The following is a 22,834-nucleotide window of genomic DNA, read 5'->3' as shown; positions in this document are numbered from 1 at the left end:
CAACGAATCCTTAATGAGTGCACATCACAAATGTATTGGATGATTAGCCAATGCTGCTGCACTTTAATAAACTCATGTCAAAGATGGAATAGTATGTTATTACATGTGGATGTTATTATACACAGGTTTGAAAACAATCGTCGGCGCCGTGATAGAGTCAGTGAAGAATCTGCGGGATGTGATAATCTTGACGATGTTTTCACTGTCTGTGTTCGCGCTGATGGGCCTACAGATCTACATGGGGGTGTTGACGCAAAAGTGTATTAAAGTCTTCCCGGAAGACGGCTCCTGGGGTAACCTCACCGATGAGAACTGGGAGAGGTTCTGCCAGAATGAGAGTAAGATCATTACAAATTGCCAAGTAGTGAACTAGACCTTTCTAACTTTAAGAATATTAATTAGTAGCGTTTTACAGTAGTCATTCCATATGTTACTCCACACACATTTGTGTATGATATGAAATTTTATAATTAATTCATGAAATCCATCACATTAGGTCACATAGTGATCATAAAAGAATTCGATGCATCTTTTTATTTTCAGCCAACTGGTATGGGGATGGAGGGGAATATCCACTATGTGGAAATTCATCAGGAGCTGGGTAAGGACAATCAATACGATACTTTATGGAACACTTCTGTTAAACTAAAACTTACTAACGTCGTGCGTTGTTTATAGTCAATGCGAGCCTGGTTACATCTGCTTGCAAGGGTACGGACCGAACCCTAACTACGGATACACTAGTTTCGACACCTTTGGCTGGGCCTTCCTGTCAGCCTTCCGACTTATGACTCAGGATTACTGGGAAAATCTTTATCAATTGGTAAGTACTCTACCTTCTCAGCTTTAATTTGAATAAATGAGATTTCATGAGAATACAAAAAAGGCAAAAAATAACTACAACGATTGAAATATTTTTTATATGATACAAACTTACATTATTATTACGTATTTGTCAAAGGTGCTGAGGTCAGCGGGGTCATGGCACGTGTTGTTCTTCGTGGTGATCATCTTCTTGGGCTCGTTCTATCTAGTGAACTTGATCTTGGCCATCGTCGCCATGTCATACGACGAACTGCAGAAGAAAGCAGAAGAGGAAGAACAGGCTGAGGAAGAGGCGCTACGGGTGAGTCCAGCTAACTTGCCGCTCTCTGTATCTAGGTAAAATATAAAATCAAACAAACAAGGTTGCAGTTTAAAGCATCTCTACTTATTTACAAGAAAAATAAACTTTTCTAAGCAGCAATTTCTAAGCCAAATAAAAGCAAATTAATAGTAGTATCGACCCCAATAAAGAAGAATACGCCAGCGTTAGTGATAAGTGCAAAGACAATTGGTGACAGTAATATAATTATATCAATTGCATCGCTACAAGTGACAAGATATAATTGAATGAATGAACAAAAGAGGCGATGTTATTGTGCACGGTTGGCAACAGGAAGCGGAGCAGAAGGCGGCGGCGCGCGCGGACAAGCAGGAGGCGCGCGAGGCGCACGCGCGCGAGCAGGCGGCAGCGGCCGAGGCGGCGGCCTACGCGGAGGCGCACCCCGCCAAGTCGCCCTCCGACTTCTCGTGTCAGAGCTACGAGCTGTTCGTGAACCAGGAGCGCGGCAACCAGGACGACAATACGCGCGAGCGCATGTCCCTCCGTAGCGACCCCTTCCAGGACTCGGTGAGCACTCAGCCCACGCACAAGCCAACCGAACCTCACGACAACGCACGCCGCCCCAGGAAGGTCAGCATGGTGAGTATGCGCTCTCACTCACCGAACACCTCGCTGACAATTGTTCTGATTCTATGCGACTCGAACGATAGAACCAGATAACCCAAATTCCCTCAAGCTCTCGACTTAGCGAGAGTAAATTCTCACAAATATCAGTCAAAGAGTTCTTATCGAAATTTCAGTTTATGATTATTTTTTCGTAATCAATTTTCCATATTGTAGGTATATTGTAATCCATCAGAACTGATAAATTAACCCGTACTCATGTTTAATATCAACTTTTTCTTATCACAGTTTCCATACGTGTTTCATAACACAGGAATCGATGTCAGCCCTTCACTTGTCACGACATGTTTTAATCATTCTTACAAATGGTACCGTATTCATTGGGTCAAATTATTATGCAATATCACAACTGGAATTCAACAAATTCTTGACCCTTTTTTATCAACTCCTACTATATGTTATTCGTCCCGCGTCGCAAGTTTTTTAATTGAACAATATAATATAATATATTATATTTGTGACAAAATGTAATTTAGAAAAGTAGTACTTGTTCCAAATTTTTCATTGCATTGAATTATTGTCAGTCGAGCAGTGTCTTTTCAACTTGACCCAAACCACGCGCTGCTTTATGCAATTCAATAGAGATAAAATGACAACAAAGAAAAGCTTCTAAAACACTCTTGTCTCACTATCATTTCATTCTAGCACTTTCTGTAATATAATCAAGTTGAAAAGAACTATTTTATGATTATGTGTTTATTGCTAAGCTTCCAATTTTATTTTGAGTTTGCCCGGTGATGTACAATGTTTTCTTGCTAATGCAAATACACAGATGAAAAAGCCTTGGGGCTTTTCATTGAACTAATATTAAACAGTACTGACAAATGCTGCTATATCTGAATATTTGCAATGTCTTCGAATAATTATTATTTTTCGTTTATCTATGTGATCCTCAGTCATACCAGAACTGTTGTCTTGAAGCATGCGTCTTAGTTACCTAACATTCTGTTGAAGGCTGTCTTTATTGTGTACCATGTAACGATCTATTATTATTTTCAACATTTATCTGTGCTCTTGCCATGTTTAAAAGAACGATATCGTTCGTGTAGTTAAATATTCTCATAAAACCATCCTCTAGCGATCGTTTAGACTCACTTGAATTATAGAACTTCTAGTGTATGGCACAGATAGATGCACAAAAATCAATGAAAATAGATGTAATACATTACATATTTCCTCAATTAGATCTCTTTAGCATTTATGTTTCGAGACATTAATTAGCACGACGTGATTTAATTTCAGTATTATGTTTTCACTTATTCTATAGAGAAGATATAATTTATTAACGGTTTTATAAGTTCATTGAATACCATAACGAAGTGTTCATGTTCGCATGGTTCCTAGAAGTTGCATATTGTACTCATGGAATGATGCACTGTAGTTAACTTTTAGCTCTACATCTGGTCTCCAATAATATTTCTTCAGCAACCTTATCAAACATATCGACAACAATTTGAGACTAAGACCTTGAGGGAAACGATAAATCTAAGGAATAATATTGGAGTGAATGAATCTATTGTCATGGTAGATTGTTTCTTTTGCAATGTGAGTGTTTAAGACCGGGCCGGGCCGAAACTGAACGTATCGACGAAGGAGAGGTAGGTTCAGTCAGCATAATAATATAATTATTATCAATTAAATTGTTCTTATTAATATTGAAGTAACATTTAATTCCTCAATTTCGATTAGCGACATGCGGAGGCTTCAATATTTGGACGAACAAAAGAACAGTCGTCATGACTATAGATGTAGATTGACAGAAGTAAATAGCTACGATAGGACTATGAATTAGTCGTATGCAAATATGCATGAGAACCCCACATTACTTCATGTGTTTATAAACAAAGTTACTTGACTAACTGTTGCTTTCACTCATTACTATCATTGCTATTTTATTGTACTTATTTTGTTCTACAATAAGAGTTTTATCAAGCATCCTTACTTTTATTTTTTCCTTGAATTTTTCTCCTCACGTGGATGCTAGACTGAAAGCAAAATTCTTATTGTACATATTTGTAATCCTTAGGTCTTTTCTATATATTTTCATCTAAAGCTAGCAACACATTCGTAGAGTTGGACTTACCTCTGGTATCACAAGAGTATTTTGTTTTCATCACAAGATCGCTTCTAAGCTGCAACGTTCAGTTATGATTGTATGCCGAGTTTTGATTTTGTTTATGTTTTGATCTGTGTAATATGGCAATGCCTACTCTCCGTCCTTTTATCCTTTTTGGTGGATGCTAGATAATTGTCGCTATAAGTTCTTGAAATGTAATAAACTCGAAATTTTTGTTTGTGTATTGAAGGTCCCCCACCCTGAACGCATAAATAAAATCGGCCAGTTGTCATATGGGCCACTGCGGGAGGGCTCACAGGTTTGTCCTTCTATCCTCATTGGTGTTTGTGCTCCCCTACCACTTCCTTTACAATAGGACTTAACTCCTCTTTTGTTTTCTCTGTGTAGCTCTTGCTCTTCCGACTCGACTATTAGTGGTAACCAGTATCTTCCACATTATTTTGCTGTGATTTGTATTATTTAACATATTAAGGTAACGATTTCATTTTTTTTAGCCCATATTATAATTCGATTTCACCATTTTAAGCACCGATCATTTACTTTTTACTTAATTATTTCTAACTTCTTTCTACATTCCTCAAATTCTGTCTTTTATTTATCGCTATTGTTTATCAGCACATGAAAGTAAATAAATCATCAACTTATAAATAAGATTTAGGACTACTTACTTCAAAGCTTAGTTAAAGCCTCTGCAGCCGGTTCATTTTAGTAAAAGAAAAAAAGAAATGTGAGACGACAGTAATGTGTAATAGCTACTCGATCTGAATTGAGGAAAAATATGTAACTAAAGGTTTTCTAGTGATATAAAACTCATAATCGAAACCAGCAACCAAGAAAGCTATATGAAATTGTCAATGATAGTTCAAAGTGGATAAGTATGTTGAATGTTGAGTATGGGTGCAGGCTTCGTTATCTCTGCCCGGTTCGCCGTTCAATTTGCGGCGCGGGTCGCGGGGCTCGCACCAGATGGCGCTGCGGCCGAACGGTCGAGCTCGCTACCCGCCCGGCGCCGACCGCAAGCCGCTGGTGCTGTCCACGTACCTGGACGCGCAGGAGCACCTGCCCTACGCTGACGACTCCAATGCCGTAACCCCTATGTCTGAAGAGAACGGTGCTATCATTATTCCAGTTTACTACGCTAATTTAGGTCAGTACATTCAAAGATTATACATTACGAAATCTTAAATTATACCTTTGATAGAGTGGTTTTACTACAGGTACCGTGACCGGATAATTTATTTTTCCCAAGACTTGTGATTACAGAACGTATACTCGTTTCATAAATCGATGAAGTTTACTGAATGATATTATAAGTGAAGTGATGTCATCAGGATCCCGTCACTCGTCGTATACGTCGCATCAGTCGCGGCTGTCGTACACGTCGCACGGCGACCTGCTGGGCGGCGGCAAGCAGCAAACAAAGGAGGCGCGGTTGCGTGGTCGCTCCGCCTCGCGCAACCACAGCGTCACCTCGCAGCCGCACGCCTACCCGCTGCCGCGGCAGGACTCCTCGCTCGCCTCCAGACCTCTTAGAGAATATGTAAGCTACTCCCTATATACTTTGCTTTATTTTTGTTATAAAAAGCGTAAGAGAACACTCCTTGTAAAACAACAACATCTGAATCGTGGCAACTTATCGTATAAATTTGTGTTTTCAGGAGATGAGCACGACTGAATGCACCGACGAAGCCGGAAAAGTGTTAAAACCGTCAAACGACAATCCGTTCATAGAGTCTACGCAACAGCCTAATGTAGTAGATATGAGAGGTACGTACTCTGTTAATTAGTGACTTCCAAAACGCACTAAATGTTGTTAGTAGAGTAGACATGAAAGATTTTGACAATTATAATAAATAAATTGTGTGTCTAATCTGTTCCAGATGTAATGGTATTGAATGAGATCATCGAGCAAGCGGGTCGACAGAGTCGCGCCAGTGACCAGAACGGTACGACCTCACACAATACACTATTAATGTTGTTGCCAAGTAACAACGCTAATGTCTTTGCATTCTTTAACTTTATTTTACTTAATGATCGATGTTTTATATATACTCTACGCTTCTTTCTAACTAACCCAACAGTTAAATAAACAGAATAAGAACAAAAACGTTTTACACAAACACTAACAGACTTACACTTGGCCGGTATTTGCTCATTATGCAACAAAAAAGCATAATTGGCAAAATAAAAACAAAACCAACATTTGTGGATGTCATTTATTGGCGTTGCCTACAGCTATCAAAGATAGAATATTGCACTCGCACGCACATTGAGTTGAAGAAAAATTAACGTCACGGAATGATTAGTTCAAATCGACATGAGCACGAAAACTGAAAGAAAGAATAACGAACGTAATAAAAACGAAACTTTTAATATAGAAGAATATCGGTCATGTCTTGGTGTTCTCAAACTTCAAACTTTTTGAAGTCACTAACAAGAGATTTTTCTTCAACCGTTAACACGAGTGAACAGTAGCTGCCTACATGGTACCTTTGTCAGATATACATTGTAATCTCACAATGTTGACTACACTCACATGTGTTACACTTAGATGTCCATTCACCGTCGCCAATATATTTATACGAGAGCCTTATCGAGCTTGTACCTCTGTTTACCCACGAGCACTGCTTCCGCTACTTCAGCAAGTCAGCACAGCACCTTACTACCTCAGAGCACAATTACTTTGTACAGAGTGAAACTTTTGTTATTTTTATTTCTGCGTAATATATTGACTATGGATCGTACTGACTGGATTCCATCCTTTTTATTAAATGCATGTTAGTCGCTATTTGGGTTTTTCTGACTTCATCGAGGTAAGACGATGTCAATCAGTCATAATTAGACTTGTATCATGTTGTAAAATATTAATAATAATGTAAGGAGCAGTAAAAACAAATACAAATTTATGCATAAAGCTTCTAAGATTGCTTAAATCACTCTTAGTTTGGGTTTAGCCACGATATTCATATTTTTTGGTCAGCGATGAGTCGAAATTGTCAATTGAGCTCAGTATGTATCATTCATGGGAGCATTTCGAGTAGTTAAGCAAGTAAGCTTGAGAGCAGTTGAGAGTATTGGAGAGTTAGCCACCGGTAGTCTTGTTTGAGTTTACTTTGCACGAGGTTACCCAGCACAGTGGTGTGATATTCCCGTGGAGTGCCTTCAGTCGCCAGCACTTGTGAGTGCCACGAGTTTGCGCATCCTTATAATTGTTTTTAAATAAATGACAGCCAGCAAACATGCAAAAAATATGGATATTGGTGTCTAGAATTTAAGATTCGAACATTCCAATAAAAGAATGAAATGACTAATATGAACAAATTTAAAAGTCAGTCTCATTCTAAAAAAATACTCTATCTTTTATTGGAAAGATGTAATTTGTATTAAAAAATAATGAGCGAATACTAACAAAATTATTTCTCTGTCTCTCTCTCTGTAACACACACACACGCACTCTGCCGGTAAACGGGACGCAACAGTGTCAGTGTACTACTTCCCAACAGCGGAAGACGATGAGGATGGGCCTACGTTCAAGGAGAAACTTCTGGAGTTCACCATGAAAGTAATAGACATCTTCTGTGTGTGGGACTGCTGTTGGTTGTGGCTGGAGTTTCAGAAGTACGTGGCGCTGCTCGTGTTCGACCCTTTCGTAGAGCTGTTCATCACGCTGTGTATCGTCGTCAACACGCTGTTCATGGCGCTCGACCACCACGACATGGATCGCGACATGGAGAGGGCGCTCAAGAGTGGCAATTATGTCAGTATCACTACATTATACACTTGTAACCGACTACTCACATTTATTTACAACATTCTTTCATATTCAATGTTTGTCTTTTTCAGTTTTTCACTGCTACCTTCGGAATAGAAGCTACACTGAAATTAATAGCTATGAGCCCAAAGTATTACTTCCAGGAGGGATGGAATATTTTTGACTTTATCATTGTGGCCTTATCATTGTTGGAGTTGGGACTAGAAGGTGTTCAGGGTTTGTCTGTGTTGCGTTCCTTTCGTTTGGTATGTATCATTTTTCTTATTACTATTTACAATCTAACTTCATCAACCGATACCATTTATTTGAAATACTAATCAACATCCAGATTCTTCTATTTGTATAAGTTTGTTTGCTACACCTACCTCTGTGGACATTACCTCCCGGCTTGTTCGTGTTACAATATGATTGTATCTATGTTTCCGTACCCTGTGAACTTGTCTCACGATACTCTTACTCCATACTTCACTCTAACATTAAGACTAATATTAATGTGAATGTAATTAATATATAAATGTGGTGAAATATTTTCAGCTACGTGTATTTAAACTGGCCAAGTCTTGGCCGGCGCTAAACCTAATTATATCCATAATGGGTAGGACGGTGGGAGCTTTAGGGAACTTGACCTTTGTACTTTGCATCATTATATTCATATTCGCGGTGATGGGAATGCAGTTGTTTGGCAAGAACTACACAGGTTCTAATTTAAAAGAAAATTTAGCATCTCTAATTAAAGAATTAAGCTTCATTATTAATTATTCAGCTTTACACAACAAAAATTTTTACACGGGCTTGATTGAACATTATTTCATGACGGACTGATGAGTCCTCGCTGAGGCTTTATAACAGGATGTGTGGCTCGGAGCCACCACGAGCCCGCGCCACACGTTATAAAGCTACGCCACGCAGCTTCAGATCATAATTTAAGCTTTGCATCGAGTAACATAGATTGACTTGCAGCTTCGCTTACGAAGGGTACTTTGATGCATCAGGTCGTCTACTGATGGGATCTATGTCGTTATAAGAGACAACGATAAAATTAGAACCGATGATTATAATATATAACAAATATACAAAATATCTATATTATCGATCCAAAAGCTCTCACGACAAGAACTAACATAAATCCCACTCATACAGAAATAATTCTGTGCACATCGATAGGTAACTCAAGCACACATTTGCTAACCGTATAAGATAAGGGCCCACAATCACTCACGGCACGGCACTGACGGCACCGGGCACGGTGACTCTCTGACTCTGTCACGCCTGCCACGACTGTCACTGCTGTCAGTGATTGCGGGTCGTGGAAGGGTACCGCAGTAGCATAGGTGAAGCGCCGGTAAGCGAGCTTGTGTGACGCCTTGTATCACAATTTGTAATTGCAGCTTCGAGTATTCAAATTGGCAAAGTCATGGCCGACACTTAATTTACTCATCTCCATAATGGGTAGGACAATGGGTGCCTTGGGCAACCTGACCTTCGTATTGTGCATCATTATTTTCATATTTGCCGTGATGGGTATGCAACTATTCGGGAAAAATTACGTGGGTAAGTGTAATTGGTGGGAGTGTTGCATGTACATTGGTGTTTGATTGGAGATGTTGACTGTTGGTACGCGGCGGCGGCGCCCGGTGTAGCGCGATTAATGTATTTCAACAGACTTCGACTTTATTCAAAACAGTAAATGTCACTAGCTATTTTGAGCTGTGAATTAGTGATGTGCTAATTCGCTTAGCAATAGCAATATATGATAGGAAATGAATTTGCACATCTCTGAGTTTTATATACTACAATTACACGGTACTCACTACTCAATTAATGTCACCAAAATGAATAAACACCAGTGTAATTGACATCGAAACTCCAACATTCTAAAGAATATTCTGAGTCATGATCATAAAATCAAATAGGTACCTACTCTACTCATCAACATTCAAGTATCTCTATTGATAAATAACTGTATGTTTCACGGCGGTTTAAATATTCCAATTAGAAAATTCAAGACGAGGCCGTTCATATTTTCTACTAGTAATACAAAACGCAGAGTCACAATACCATCACATACATTTTAATTGATGAAAGAAATATTTATGTATTACTGAGTTCAACGAGGACGGTCATTTATAGCGAGGATCGATATTACTTATTCGACATCAACACTATCATCATATAGAATCAAAATTACCTTCACTACTGTTGAAGTATATTTGGCGCTACATAATATTTTAGAGTGTGGAAGACCTGGTTTTCATTTTTGCTTACGGCATAAAGTAATATCAAAATTATATAGCTGAAACAGTTAAAAAAATGTTTTAGAGTCACACCTGGCTTTCGCTTCAACATATTATTGGACTACGAATCTTAGTTACTTGTTTAATTAATTTGACATGATAGAGTGAGATTAAAAAATTTTCATGAACCATTAGTCAGACTAAAAATAAATGTTTAAATCGTAACAATTTCACCTCCACACTTTAAGTTGGGCTCGCCGTCGCAGTTTGGATAGTGGATATTGTGTTTATGTGCGTCACACTGTTGTGCTCATTAGACGATTGGTAAGAGTCGATGTGTCCCTTACAAGTGAGCCTCAGACCCTTAAAGTATGTACAGTCCTTTATCTAAAAGCCCAAAGAAAAGGCGCCTCACTTGTGAAACATTACCGCTAAATAGCTACCTTTCATATTTCCTTTATACATCTTTCCACATTCTTAATATGTTTTCTAAGCCTTCCGTCAGCGCTATATTTATCTCTGATATTATCTTATAGTATTATAGCATGCCGTTATAGTAAGTACATTGTTACAAGTAAGCTTTATACTTCTATAGGCTCATGATGTAGTGGTGCATGATAATGCTTTAGGATCTTAGGAACAATCACTAAATAGATATTATTATATAATTTATTTATCACAAATATTAGACAATATACAATCACGAATACTAATTTAATTCACAACAATTTGAGGAGCTTTTTTGTAGCTTGTCGTTATGTGAAATAATATTATGTAGTTTGTTCATTTATGTATTTAAATGAAATTTTTTTGAAACAAATTCTAAATTATATTTTAAATATACAAGTAACTTTATTATCACAAAACGACATTATTTGCATACCAAATGCAGTAAATATTAACGTGGTAAATTGCTTATCTATTATAATATTATTATTAAAATAGTATCAGACTATATCTCCTTGTTATATATAAATATATTTCAGATATAAATATATATAATGCAAGCCTTCTATAACCTCTTACTTATATCTGTTGTTCTATCTGTGACGTGTCGTTGTTGTCTTTCACGTTGATGTTTCATGAGCCCCGATATGACAAATGAGAAGGAGATATTTTATGAGTGATTTGATTGAGAATGCTTGGAGAGAAATTCCTCGATACTAATGATGGCGTATTTATGTACAGATTACGTTGATCGTTTCCCGGACGGAGACCTACCGCGATGGAACTTTACAGACTTCATGCACAGCTTTATGATTGTGTTCCGAGTACTATGCGGAGAATGGATAGAAAGTATGTGGGACTGTATGTTGGTCGGAGATGTCTCTTGTATACCATTCTTCTTGGCAACCGTCGTTATTGGCAATCTTGTGGTCAGTATCTACCTTCAAACATTTTGTTTTATACATTTATACTTTTTGTACCTCATAGCGCTATGTGCGTTTAACACACGTGCTTTGCGTGTTTAATGTAAATTAAGTTTTGGCGAACTCATCTTTTGAAGTATTTATCTTATTAAAATGAACTGTAGACGTAATTCGTTTGTAAAAAACTGCCTTAATTCTATAAGCAACGAACTCACATTCTAGAATATGTAGAGTTATATAATAAACAAGAACACATTTCAGGTTTTGAACCTCTTCTTGGCCCTGCTCCTGTCAAATTTCGGTTCATCGAGTTTATCGACGCCAACTGCCGATCAGGATACGAACAAAATAGCAGAGGCCTTCAACAGAATATCGAGGTTTATTGACTGGGTCAAACGAAACGTGGCGGACTTTATGAAAATTCTGAAAAACAAGCTGACGAATCAGATAGCAATCCACGCTCCCGGTAAGATGTGTGTCCGGTTGCCTTGCTGTGGCATGTCGATGTTACGTATCTGTATCTAACGTAGATTATGTGAATATCATTCTAATTAACAGTGCAGTTCTATTATACATTATAATAAAGAATCTTTAATTCCTGCTCATGCTTTTTGAGCATGTGATGTAAGGAAAAAATATGAAAATGACACCATTGTTTTATAAATATGTTTGGTTGTTCATTTATTGAATATAATTGATGGAGATTTTGTTAAACATAAACTAAAATGTAAAAAATCCTAGTGTTAACAGCATGATTCTGTGTGTAAGTAAATATAATTGTATAGCATGATGTTGTTTATATCTAAGTATACTGGTTGTAAATGGCGTGTGTTGTGGACACTGTGCGTTGCCTGCGTCCTAGCGATCCAAGTGTAGAAAGCAGACCCTATAATTGTCGTGTTTGAGCTCTCGTTACACTATTAGTTTCTCATTTTTGTATTTATGCTTTCATTTACGCTACTGTCATTCAATTTATAAACTACTTTTGAGAATACAAAATACTATTCTATCAAATTTCCCTGCTCTCAGCAACATTTATTCTTATCAATGCTGACATTATTTTATATTTATCTACTTACTACACAACATTTTCTAAGCACTTCTACATACTCCACTGAAAAAAACATATTTGCTATTTGCTGGTTAATCTCGCGTCAAAGTTGATAAGGCCGCGGAAACTATTAGCAAAAAGTTAGAAACACGAAAACTCCAGTCACATTTTTGTTATAATTGTCATATTTACAATATGACGTAAATATTTTGTAAAGACCCTCCCGCCCGCTACTTAGCGTGAGAATGAGAGTTTATTCGGAATTAAATCTACCTACTTATGACAAATTGTAGAAAAGCTATAAGCAGCTTGGCTGTCGAGACTTAAAATTCTATAAACTATGCAGAACAAATAACATTTTAGTCTCATTAATCATTCTCACAAAGTGCGATTGAAAGCAAAAAAAAACACTCGACCCATTTGTTCATAATACATAGTGAGTAAAAATAAAATCTTCTCCAATTTTACGGATATCTGTTCTTCTTACTCTTATTTACTTATTATGGTCTATTCCAAAGTTTTTTTTATTTTTTTTTTTATATTTAAATCGTTATTGTGCCGTGTTCACGCTTATGAGTGTGACCAGTCTCTACCTACATCTGTGTATCTATGTGTGTATTATTGGCTTTGTGTGTTTATGCATGTAGTACATTCAATGTTGTTACTTCTATTGCTGTTACCGTATTATGTATGTACTCATCAATCATTAATACATTAACTTTATTGTTATTTATATAAGGTTGTAAATTATTAATTATTCACAATAATATGGAGGGCTATTTTATTATTGTACTGGAATTAATTACTTTATGTGACAAAATAAATCAAATAAGCACACTTATATCAAAGTCAACATACCGTACAAAACAGATCACATTGCTGTATTCACATCGAGGATTTAAATCTGCACTTCAAACAAAAATATTGTTGATGATATCTAAGTTGTTACGGTCTGATTTCTATGCTTGGTGTTCGGGTGGCATCGCTCGCACGTGGACACAACGACACGTAGGCTTAAAGGCGGCTCTGTGCGGCCGCTGTGTCTCTTCAGAGCGAGTCGACAACGAACTGGAGCTCGGCACCGACCTGGATGACGCCGTACTTTACAAGGACAAGAAACTCAAAGACCAAGTAGAAGTAGCTATAGGTGACGGTATGGAATTCACTATACCAGGTACACACGGCATTCTAATTATATTGAAATATGATTCTGCTAATAATAAACTTTACTGATTTCATACTACTTTTGCAGGTGACAATAAATACAAGAAAGGCAAGATATTGTTAAATAATATAAATGCGATAACAGATAACCACAGAGACAACCGGTTAGATTGCGAATTAAATCATCACGGTTATCCTATACAGGTAAAACACCAAATTACGCTAATCTTATGAACCTCATATTTTCTTAATTCATTTGTTCACCATTTATCATACAATATGTTACAGGATGACGATACGTTAAGTCAAAAATCGTACGGCAGTCACAAAATCAGGTCCTTTAAAGATGAAAGTCACAAAGGTTCAGCAGATACGATAGATGGTGAAGAGAAAAAAGACGCTAGCAAAGAAGACTTAGGTTTAGAAGAAGGTAAATATGATACCACGCCAAAAAATTGCAGGTTACACATAAATAAAATGTGAATAATAATAATATATTATTTACACAGAAATGGTGGAAGAGGAAGAAGAAGGAAAGCTAGACGGAGACTTGGGCAAGACAGATATTATAGTAGCAGCTGACGAGGAAGTAGTCGACGACAGTCCTGCAGATTGCTGCCCCGAGCCGTGCTATGCGAAGTTCCCATTCCTCGCCGGCGATGATGAGTCACCCTTCTGGCAGGGCTGGGGCATGCTCAGATTAAAGACCTTCAAACTCATTGAAAACACGTATTTTGAAACGGCTGTGATTACAATGATTTTGCTCAGTAGTTTGGCTTTGGTAAGTTTCTTAAAATTGCTGTTACAGTAATAATGGCCGACTCATATCTAATAATAACTTCTCTTTACAGGCTTTAGAAGACGTAAATTTACCTCATCGACCGATTCTTCAAGACATCTTGTATTATATGGATCGTATCTTCACCGTCATATTCTTCCTCGAGATGTTGATCAAATGGCTCGCCCTCGGTTTCCAGAAGTACTTCACGAACGCTTGGTGCTGGCTCGACTTCATCATCGTCATGGTAATAAACCGTTCCAATAGATTTTCTCTATAGTCGAATCGTACTAATTCTTTCTTGCAGGTCAATATTGTTCCTTTCAGTAAGGATAACGATCATATTTATTTCGTACCGAACGAAGGGTACATTGTCAGTACTAGGTATACGAAACCGTAGGTTAAATGTAAGTCAAGTTAATAAGTAAATGACGAATGGTGTCGCATTAGTTGTCGCTCGTAAACCACGGCGCTGTGATGGCGGGCGCGGACGACATCCCGGCGTTCCGCTCCATGCGCACGTTGCGCGCGCTGCGGCCGCTCCGCGCCGTGTCGCGCTGGGAGGGCATGCGCGTGAGTACGCGACCACGCGTCTGTGTCGGTACTGTCGGTACTGTTGCGATGCACATCGACCTCCACCGTACACTCTCGCACATTGCAGATACGACTCTTCTATGTCCTACTATCCGACAAAGATTGTTGAATACCTTTATAACCGATGTGCAACGCAACTCAAAGCGTGCAGCTTTGATTGTTCGATGTCTATGGCAGTGGATACTCCGACCGGCCTCACCTTGCTGCCTCGAGCTCTCGATGTCGTAATGTTTGTTTATGAATACCGCTTCTATGTGATTCTCTACCCACGAACCCTGCTCCTTGACAGCATCTTTACTTATCGCCGAGTATAATGAGGCCTCTCACGTGTGACTTGAAATCCTCGTATTTTCAAGTGCATGGACCGATATGACTTTATTCTTTGTGCTCTTAAACGAGATAGTGCCGTTTTCATTTACAAAACTTAAATGGTTCTATTCGTGTTAGTCCAAAATATTTCAAGCATAATAAATTGAACTGAAAATGGCACAAATCTTGAATGCTGTTGATGTCAATATAACAATATAGATTTATCTGTTCTCAGTATGTGATGTAGCTTTATTTCAAGGACAAAAGAGAAGTTTTGTCTAAGACTTTACTGAACGCACAAAAATTCTTTGTTGTCCTTAATATATATTCGATGTACAAATGTGTATAACTTGAGCGACACAACTAAGTTACGTAACTTTGATATAGATAGGTTGCCATGTCTTACAAGTAGGTTTCTACAATACCAGTGTACTATTATTTCCTTAGGTTTGATATGGGTCGTGTGTTGTCTTCTACCAGTATATGGAATAATTCTATATGACGTTGATGATAATCATGGTGGTTTAATATTTTTATAGTATTATAGGTGGTGTAACCCATGCAGAATTAAATATTGTTAACACTGAATTGTTGAAAAATATATTGTCTGAATATGCAACCCTTGATTTCATCAGGTCTCGCTTATAAACTTCGTAGCGGCGCTTTGTGGCGCCGGCGGCATTCAGGCGTTCAAAACGATGCGAACGCTGCGCGCACTGCGCCCGCTCAGAGCCATGAGCCGCATGCAGGGCATGAGGGTACGTACCGCCCGGCGGCCACCTCCACCCAGCTCATCCATCCACCACACACTTCGCTCCACACTTCACTAACACATTTCTATTTCAACTTCTAACGATCATTATTTACATTATAATATTTCTAACAATCGAGTACAGCTCCTTTTTCGATATTTCTGCATCAATCACCTGATCTCATTTCTTTTAAATTGTTAATTTCGGCAGTTGTTACAAAATCATTGGTAGTAGTCGACTATGGATTAAAGTATTAGCGAATCATGTTGAAGTGGTCGGTGGCACCCCTGAATGGCTTTGTATCATCACTGTTCGTCTAAACTTCTTTTAGAAATCGTTCAATTGGATTTATTTTAGGAGAGATACTCATCTATGTTTTGGTCTATTTTTCATTGATCTTATTATTATTAGCTAGATTAGTCTTTTATATTATAACATAGTTGATTGGAATGTTAATTTTATTCTGCACCTTAGATTTTATTCTTCTTGTATCTTCATCGTACGAGTCGGCAAGTCGCATGCGTTATTACTATCTACTAATTCCCTGGCTATTTTAGAGTATGAGGTAAGAGTAGCGTAGATTTTGTGTTGCTTTAATTATGCGCTTCGTTCGATGTATTTGATGTTAAAAACTTTCATGTTATGTAGATAACTTAACCACTAACCAGTATCATTTTAATCGATGTCATACACATGATCATCTGAACTAACGATCAAATAATAAATCACTATCTGCAAAAATATTAGCGATGCACATTGCAAAATAATGCTTAAGAAAAATAAATTATAATTTGCGCAATAAGGATCGCACGCTGGTCAAAAAAATAGTGAAACAATTGATGGATTCAATTCTTATTACAATATCGCAAACGCACTGAATTTGATTTAGAAGGGTGGTATGTTCAACAAATTTGTATGAATGGCAGGTTGTCGTGAACGCGCTGGTACAGGCGATCCCGTCCATCTTCAACGTGTTACTCGTGTGTCTCATCTTCTGGCTCATCTTTGCCATCATGGGTGTTCAACTGTTTGCTGGAAAATACTTTAAGGTACCTCATTACCTTTACATTATTATGAAACATTACATGCATATTAATGTTTAAAAACCACTCGTTTTGATGAATGATGATGTAATGAGCGTAATATTTCAGTGCGTTGACCTAAACCACACGACGCTGAGCCACGAGATCATACCGGACCGAAACGCGTGTATATTAGAGAACTACACCTGGGAGAACTCGCCGATGAACTTTGACCACGTGGGCAAGGCATACCTCTGTCTCTTCCAAGTGGCCACCTTCAAGGGCTGGATACAGATCATGAACGACGCTATTGATTCCAGAGAGGTGAGAATAAGGAAATGTTTTTTTTACCTGAAATACCTGCTTTTGAATGCTGTATAAAAAAACTTTGTTTTGTTTGTCAGGTGGGACGCCAACCAATCAGAGAGACGAACATCTACATGTATTTATACTTTGTATTCTTCATCATATTCGGCTCATTCTTCACTCTCAACCTATTCATCGGTGTGATCATCGACAACTTTAACGAACAGAAGAAAAAGGCTGGTGGCAGTCTCGAGATGTTTATGACTGAAGATCAGAAGAAATACTACAATGCCATGAAGAAAATGGGCTCCAAGAAGCCACTGAAAGCTATACCCAGACCAAAGGTGAAGTAACAATTTGATATTTTACAAATGCAGTTACTGATCTTTGATATGATTTTGTGCTCTATCTATTTTGTATATTGTATCTGTTACAGTGGCGACCACAAGCGATAGTGTTCGAGATAGTGACGGACAAGAAGTTTGACATGATCATTATGTTGTTCATCGGGTTCAACATGTTGACCATGACTCTGGACCACTACCAGCAGTCGGAAACGTTCAGCACCGTGCTCGACTATCTCAATATGATATTCATCGTGATATTCAGTTCCGAGTGCCTATTAAAAATATTCGCCTTACGATATCATTACTTTGTAGAGCCGTGGAACTTATTCGACTTCGTGGTAGTCATGTTCTCCATACTTAGTGAGTATATTTTCATTTTTCGGAACAGCCTTTTCTATAGATTGGGATGTTTCTACTTATACTATGTTTGTCAACAGGTTTGGTGTTGAGTGATATTATAGAGAAATATTTTGTGTCGCCCACTTTACTGAGGGTAGTGAGAGTAGCAAAAGTCGGTCGAGTACTGCGTCTCGTAAAAGGCGCGAAGGGTATAAGAACGTTACTGTTCGCGTTGGCCATGTCACTGCCAGCATTGTTCAACATCTGTTTACTGCTCTTCCTTGTCATGTTCATCTTCGCCATCTTTGGAATGTCGTTCTTCATGCACGTCAAAGACAAAGGTGGCCTCGACGATGTCTACAACTTCAAAACTTTCGTGCAGAGTATGATCCTGCTATTTCAGGTATGTTATCTCACGCATTGGTAGAAAAGAGAACAATACTGGACATATTAACGTGACGCATTTCTATTATGATGCAGATGTCGACGTCCGCCGGGTGGGACGGCGTGCTTGACGGTATTATTAACGAGGAGGAGTGCGATTTGCCGGATAATGAGCGCGGTTATCCTGGCAACTGCGGCTCCGCCACTATCGGCATCACGTACCTGCTCTCCTACCTCGTCATCTCCTTCCTGATCGTCATCAACATGTACATCGCTGTCATCCTCGAAAACTATTCTCAGGTAATTATCGTCATCAAGCGTTTATTACACTTCGATATCTCAATATGATCGAAGCACTAATGGTGATGCTTGATGTTGACAGGCGACAGAGGACGTGCAGGAAGGTCTCACGGACGACGACTACGACATGTATTACGAGATCTGGCAGCGGTTCGACCCGGACGGTACGCAGTACATCCGGTACGAGCAGCTGTCCGACTTCCTGGACGTGCTCGAACCTCCGCTACAGATCCACAAACCGAACAAGTACAAAATCATATCGATGGACATTCCGATATGTCGCGGCGACATGATGTTCTGCGTGGACATCCTGGACGCGCTCACGAAGGACTTCTTCGCGAGAAAGGGAAACCCGATCGAGGACCCGGGGGACCTGGAGGTGGGGCGGCCGGACGAGGTGGGCTACGAGCCCGTGTCGTCCACGCTGTGGCGCCAGCGCGAGGAGTACTGCGCGCGCCTCATCCAGCACGCGTGGCGGCGCCACCGGCGCGCGCACTCGCCCGGCGCCGAGCCCGAGCCGCCGGGCGACGAGGCGGGCGGCGAGGGCGCGGCCACGGCCGTGCTGCTGGACGCCGTGACGCCCAACGGGCACCGCGTGGTGCTGTCGCCGGGCGTGCTGGCGCCGGGCGCGGGCGGCGGCGCGGCGCCCGTCTGACCCGCGCTGGCGCTCGCGCTGCTGCCCGCGCTGGTCGACGACGCGCCGCTGCCGCTGCCCGCACCGCTGCCCGAGCTGTTGAGCCCACCCAAGCGCACTTAATTATTTTTACGCTAGACGTTCGCGGTACGTCCAGGTGTGTGTCGGCGGGCCGCGGCGCGACGCGACGCCGGCGCCCGGCCGCGCGTCTGCGCCGTTACTTTGGACCGTTCTTTCGCGTTTTAGAGACGTTCGACGTGTTCACCGGAGTGTTTTGTATTCGCGTGGCCGAAGCTTTAGTGATGTTTGTTTTGCGACCGATGTTCGCGCGTTCGCCGTGCTCTCGTTCCGAGTCGTATCCGTTCGTCGGTTGTCGTCGCGTGGACGGACCCGGGACGACCGAAGCGCCCGGGCAGTGGAGCCTGTCGATCGGAGAGGATCGTTCTCGCGAGCGTGCCCTTTTTTATTCGTCACTAGTGATGTAATGTAAGGTATTGGATAATATTGAGGAAACTCTAAAAGCTTATTTTTGTATTCGATGAATATCACTGTCTATCTGTAAAATTCTAAAACAGAGTTCTACTAAATAATATTGTGAAGAAGTTCGATGATTCGTTACCGATTGTGAGATATCATTTACTTCCCCGAAATGGTGTCGATCAATAGCACAAGTTGTGTTTCACAGTGGAGAGTAGTGATGGTGTGAGTGCAACGCGAAGTGACTGTCGCTTGTTCGGTTCAGCTTGTCGCGTCATCGCGTCATCGCGTCACGCACGCAGCTCGATGTAGCACTGATCGTTTCCGACTCTACTTTATTTACATTACATACATTAACGTCAACGACTCGCCCGCGTGCAGGGCGCTAGTGTAATCGTTTCTAATAGACGCTTAAGAGAAGCAATGGCTACGCCGATTCATATCAATTTTGTCCGTATAGTTTTAATAGTTCCAATTTGTAAGCTTCTCACTGTACCGAAGGACGCAGGTCGCGTCTGACTATACGAGGTCGGCTCGCCGTCGATCACCTCGGAATTAAGAGTTTAGAAAAATTTTTGCAAAGTTATCTATGTAAGCTTAACAAATCAGCTGTGAAATCGGTACCAGAATTCACTTCCGTCCTAATTCAGTATGCATCATAGGAATCGAGCCATTTTATGTAACGCGCACTTTCCACATTACCTAGTTAATGTAATGCCTTCCCCAGATTACATTAGTGCGGGGGTGCGGGGCGCGGGGGGCGCGGCGCTTCCCCTCGCCGCGCTGCGCCCGCGCCCGGCGCCGCCCGACATAGGACCTATTTATCTGATATTGCGAGCGGGCTGGTACTGCTTCGACGAGTGTTGCTCTTGCAGATTACATTTTGACGATGTTGATAATGTTTAACGTTCATTCACGATGTACAACCGATTCGGCTACTTGAAAGAGATCACACTGTAATTAGCAATAAGATAATATTGATATACCTAAGAGATCGAACGTCCCTTACCGAGTAAGGTAGATATTATTGAAGTATTGTTTATTTTTCGATTGACATCTCTCTAGCTAGACGGAGGTAGTGCAGGAGCCGGGCGGCCGCGCGACCCGGCACGAGCCGGCGCGACCTCGACACGACCGGCTCTGTGACAGTATTGTCTTTTCTAGCACAACAGAATAATGAATCATTCAATTTTTGTAATTTAACTTTGGAAGTGGTCAATTTTCTACTACTCTGTAAATATTGAGAGCTTATTGCCGGGTAGATCCCAAACCGCACGTCGCAACACGTAATTTATCATAATGTCTACTATCTATTGATATCAGCGATACGTAATAAGCTTGAAGCAATAACGTTAACGTGTGCTCGACGAGAGGTTTCGCTTTTCATTACTTGTACGGAACATGTCACCGAATAGTTGTGTGCCGGTTGTTTTCAATTCGTTTACATAAAATGTGAAATCTGAAGTGCAAGACAATTCTAAGTGTTGCAAAGTTTAAAGAGTCAGTGTATCGAAAACTAAAGAGACGCTTACCGTTTTGCACATATTTTGCAATAATTATGGTTACAAATAATGATTATGTAGATAATTTTATAATGAACAGTGCGAGGAGTGTGCGAGCGAGGTTCCCCGTCTCTGGCGCACTCCGCGCCGCCGCCTTGTGTTACCGTACGTTCAATACGTTCAATGCGTTCATACGTTCATACGTTCATACGTTCTGTCTCAGTTGTACACTTGTACCGAACACTTACTACCTTATGTAGAGAACAGAGCTGCGCGGACCCACTCCGACTCTCTCCTTTAATATGTAATATTATATTGCGCTTTGGAAGACTGATCGGATAAGATGATCTTGAACATTTGTTTTTAATGTCCTTGTTGACGTGTTTGTAAAATTTTAAATCAAACACTTAACTTTAAATCATGATCTTTTAGTTTAAGTATGAGTTGACTCGACAATATCGATGTACTTAGTTAGAGCTTACACTAGATACCGACTGTTGACACGTACGAGTAGCTGACAGTCACAGTACAGCTCGACCACGTTAGATTATTAATTAAATATGATTAGCCAATAAACATGCTAGCTAGATCATTTTATATACGAGCTAGATGATTATTTGCTCTCATTATCAAAATCGAAATAAATCCTTATGCAAAGGAATCAGAATTTATAAGGAACAATTAAAAAAAGAAAGATGGTGTAGATGACTTCCCCCTAATGATAACTTCACTAGTCTACACGTCGAACCGAAATTCTGGTTTCTTTCCATATTTAGAATATGATCATAATGCATATTTGCATAATTAAAATTCATGTGATAAACTACAAATAAAATGTATAATGAGTTGTTTTGAGCTCCTAAATAGCGTTAGGTATTGGGTTGGAGAGGGTCCGCGCGCTCGACGACATGCGACCATCTGTCTGTCGATACTTTATGTTGGTGAAACCAAAGTTATATCTACTATTAGGCATATTTGCACAAAGAAGTTGTGTTTAATTAAGTTTAGACAATAAGTTATAATATCATTGTATTGTTTATTTTAACTATACTTATGACAAAAAAGTGAGTTCAGTTTGCGAATGATAGAGGTTTAATTGAGTATTTATTATATATATATTGTTGAAGTTTGTACAAAATAAATTAAGTAAACGATAAAATATAGAACTTGACTGCTTTAATATGAAGTTTCATTTGAGTATTCACCTGTCTCTGCTGCATAGGTCAATCACATCATCATTCATATGTGGCATATGAAAAATACCGCGACAGCAATAGCTAGAAGGCCAATACACTACGTACTTGGTACAAATGCTCGTACTTGCAAATAAGAAGGTCAGCTGTTATTGCCCACTCCCTGCAAGCCCGACTCAGAAATCTAAAACATGTTCCAAACAGCTATATTACTTTACTATTATTATTTTGTTGATTCAATCCACTTGAAACTACGATCATATTATTATAATAAACGTCGAAAAATCAACAATAAAACTGCATTGTCTATTTTTATTTATGCTTTTTATTAATAATATACAAAACTTTCCTATACATTTTTATAAATTACAAAATGTCATGAAGTTTTTGGATAAGTATACTATTATGTACCTAACAACCTAACTAGCGTGGATAATATA

The 22,834-nt window shown here is 39.5% G+C and overlaps 1 protein-coding gene across 1 annotated transcript in view; it reads left to right on the top strand.

Annotated features, from left to right (window-relative positions):
* Nucleotides 1-22,381, top strand: part of LOC142978954 (sodium channel protein para-like) — a 71,999-nt gene extending 49,618 nt beyond the window's left edge. Inside the window, 29 exon segments of the mRNA XM_076123612.1 lie at nt 126-338; nt 544-601; nt 679-823; nt 962-1,126; nt 1,439-1,744; nt 4,096-4,164; nt 4,770-5,013; nt 5,198-5,406; nt 5,525-5,633; nt 5,747-5,812; nt 7,346-7,623; nt 7,710-7,883; nt 9,027-9,189; nt 11,061-11,248; nt 11,504-11,708; nt 13,345-13,467; nt 13,546-13,661; nt 13,746-13,887; nt 13,967-14,238; nt 14,309-14,482; nt 15,774-15,896; nt 16,817-16,939; nt 17,042-17,236; nt 17,317-17,562; nt 17,655-17,925; nt 18,003-18,307; nt 18,385-18,588; nt 18,671-19,229; nt 19,232-22,381. Of these exon segments, the coding sequence (XP_075979727.1) occupies nt 126-338; nt 544-601; nt 679-823; nt 962-1,126; nt 1,439-1,744; nt 4,096-4,164; nt 4,770-5,013; nt 5,198-5,406; nt 5,525-5,633; nt 5,747-5,812; nt 7,346-7,623; nt 7,710-7,883; nt 9,027-9,189; nt 11,061-11,248; nt 11,504-11,708; nt 13,345-13,467; nt 13,546-13,661; nt 13,746-13,887; nt 13,967-14,238; nt 14,309-14,482; nt 15,774-15,896; nt 16,817-16,939; nt 17,042-17,236; nt 17,317-17,562; nt 17,655-17,925; nt 18,003-18,307; nt 18,385-18,588; nt 18,671-19,229; nt 19,232-19,707 (5,921 nt within the window). The 3' untranslated portion in view covers nt 19,708-22,381.
* Nucleotides 22,382-22,834: the final 453 nt, after the last annotated feature.

This window comes from Anticarsia gemmatalis, chromosome 15, assembly GCF_050436995.1.
Source record: "Anticarsia gemmatalis isolate Benzon Research Colony breed Stoneville strain chromosome 15, ilAntGemm2 primary, whole genome shotgun sequence".
Classification (NCBI taxonomy): domain Eukaryota; kingdom Metazoa; phylum Arthropoda; class Insecta; order Lepidoptera; family Erebidae; genus Anticarsia; species Anticarsia gemmatalis.
This window is presented reverse-complemented; position numbering and strand designations above follow the sequence as displayed.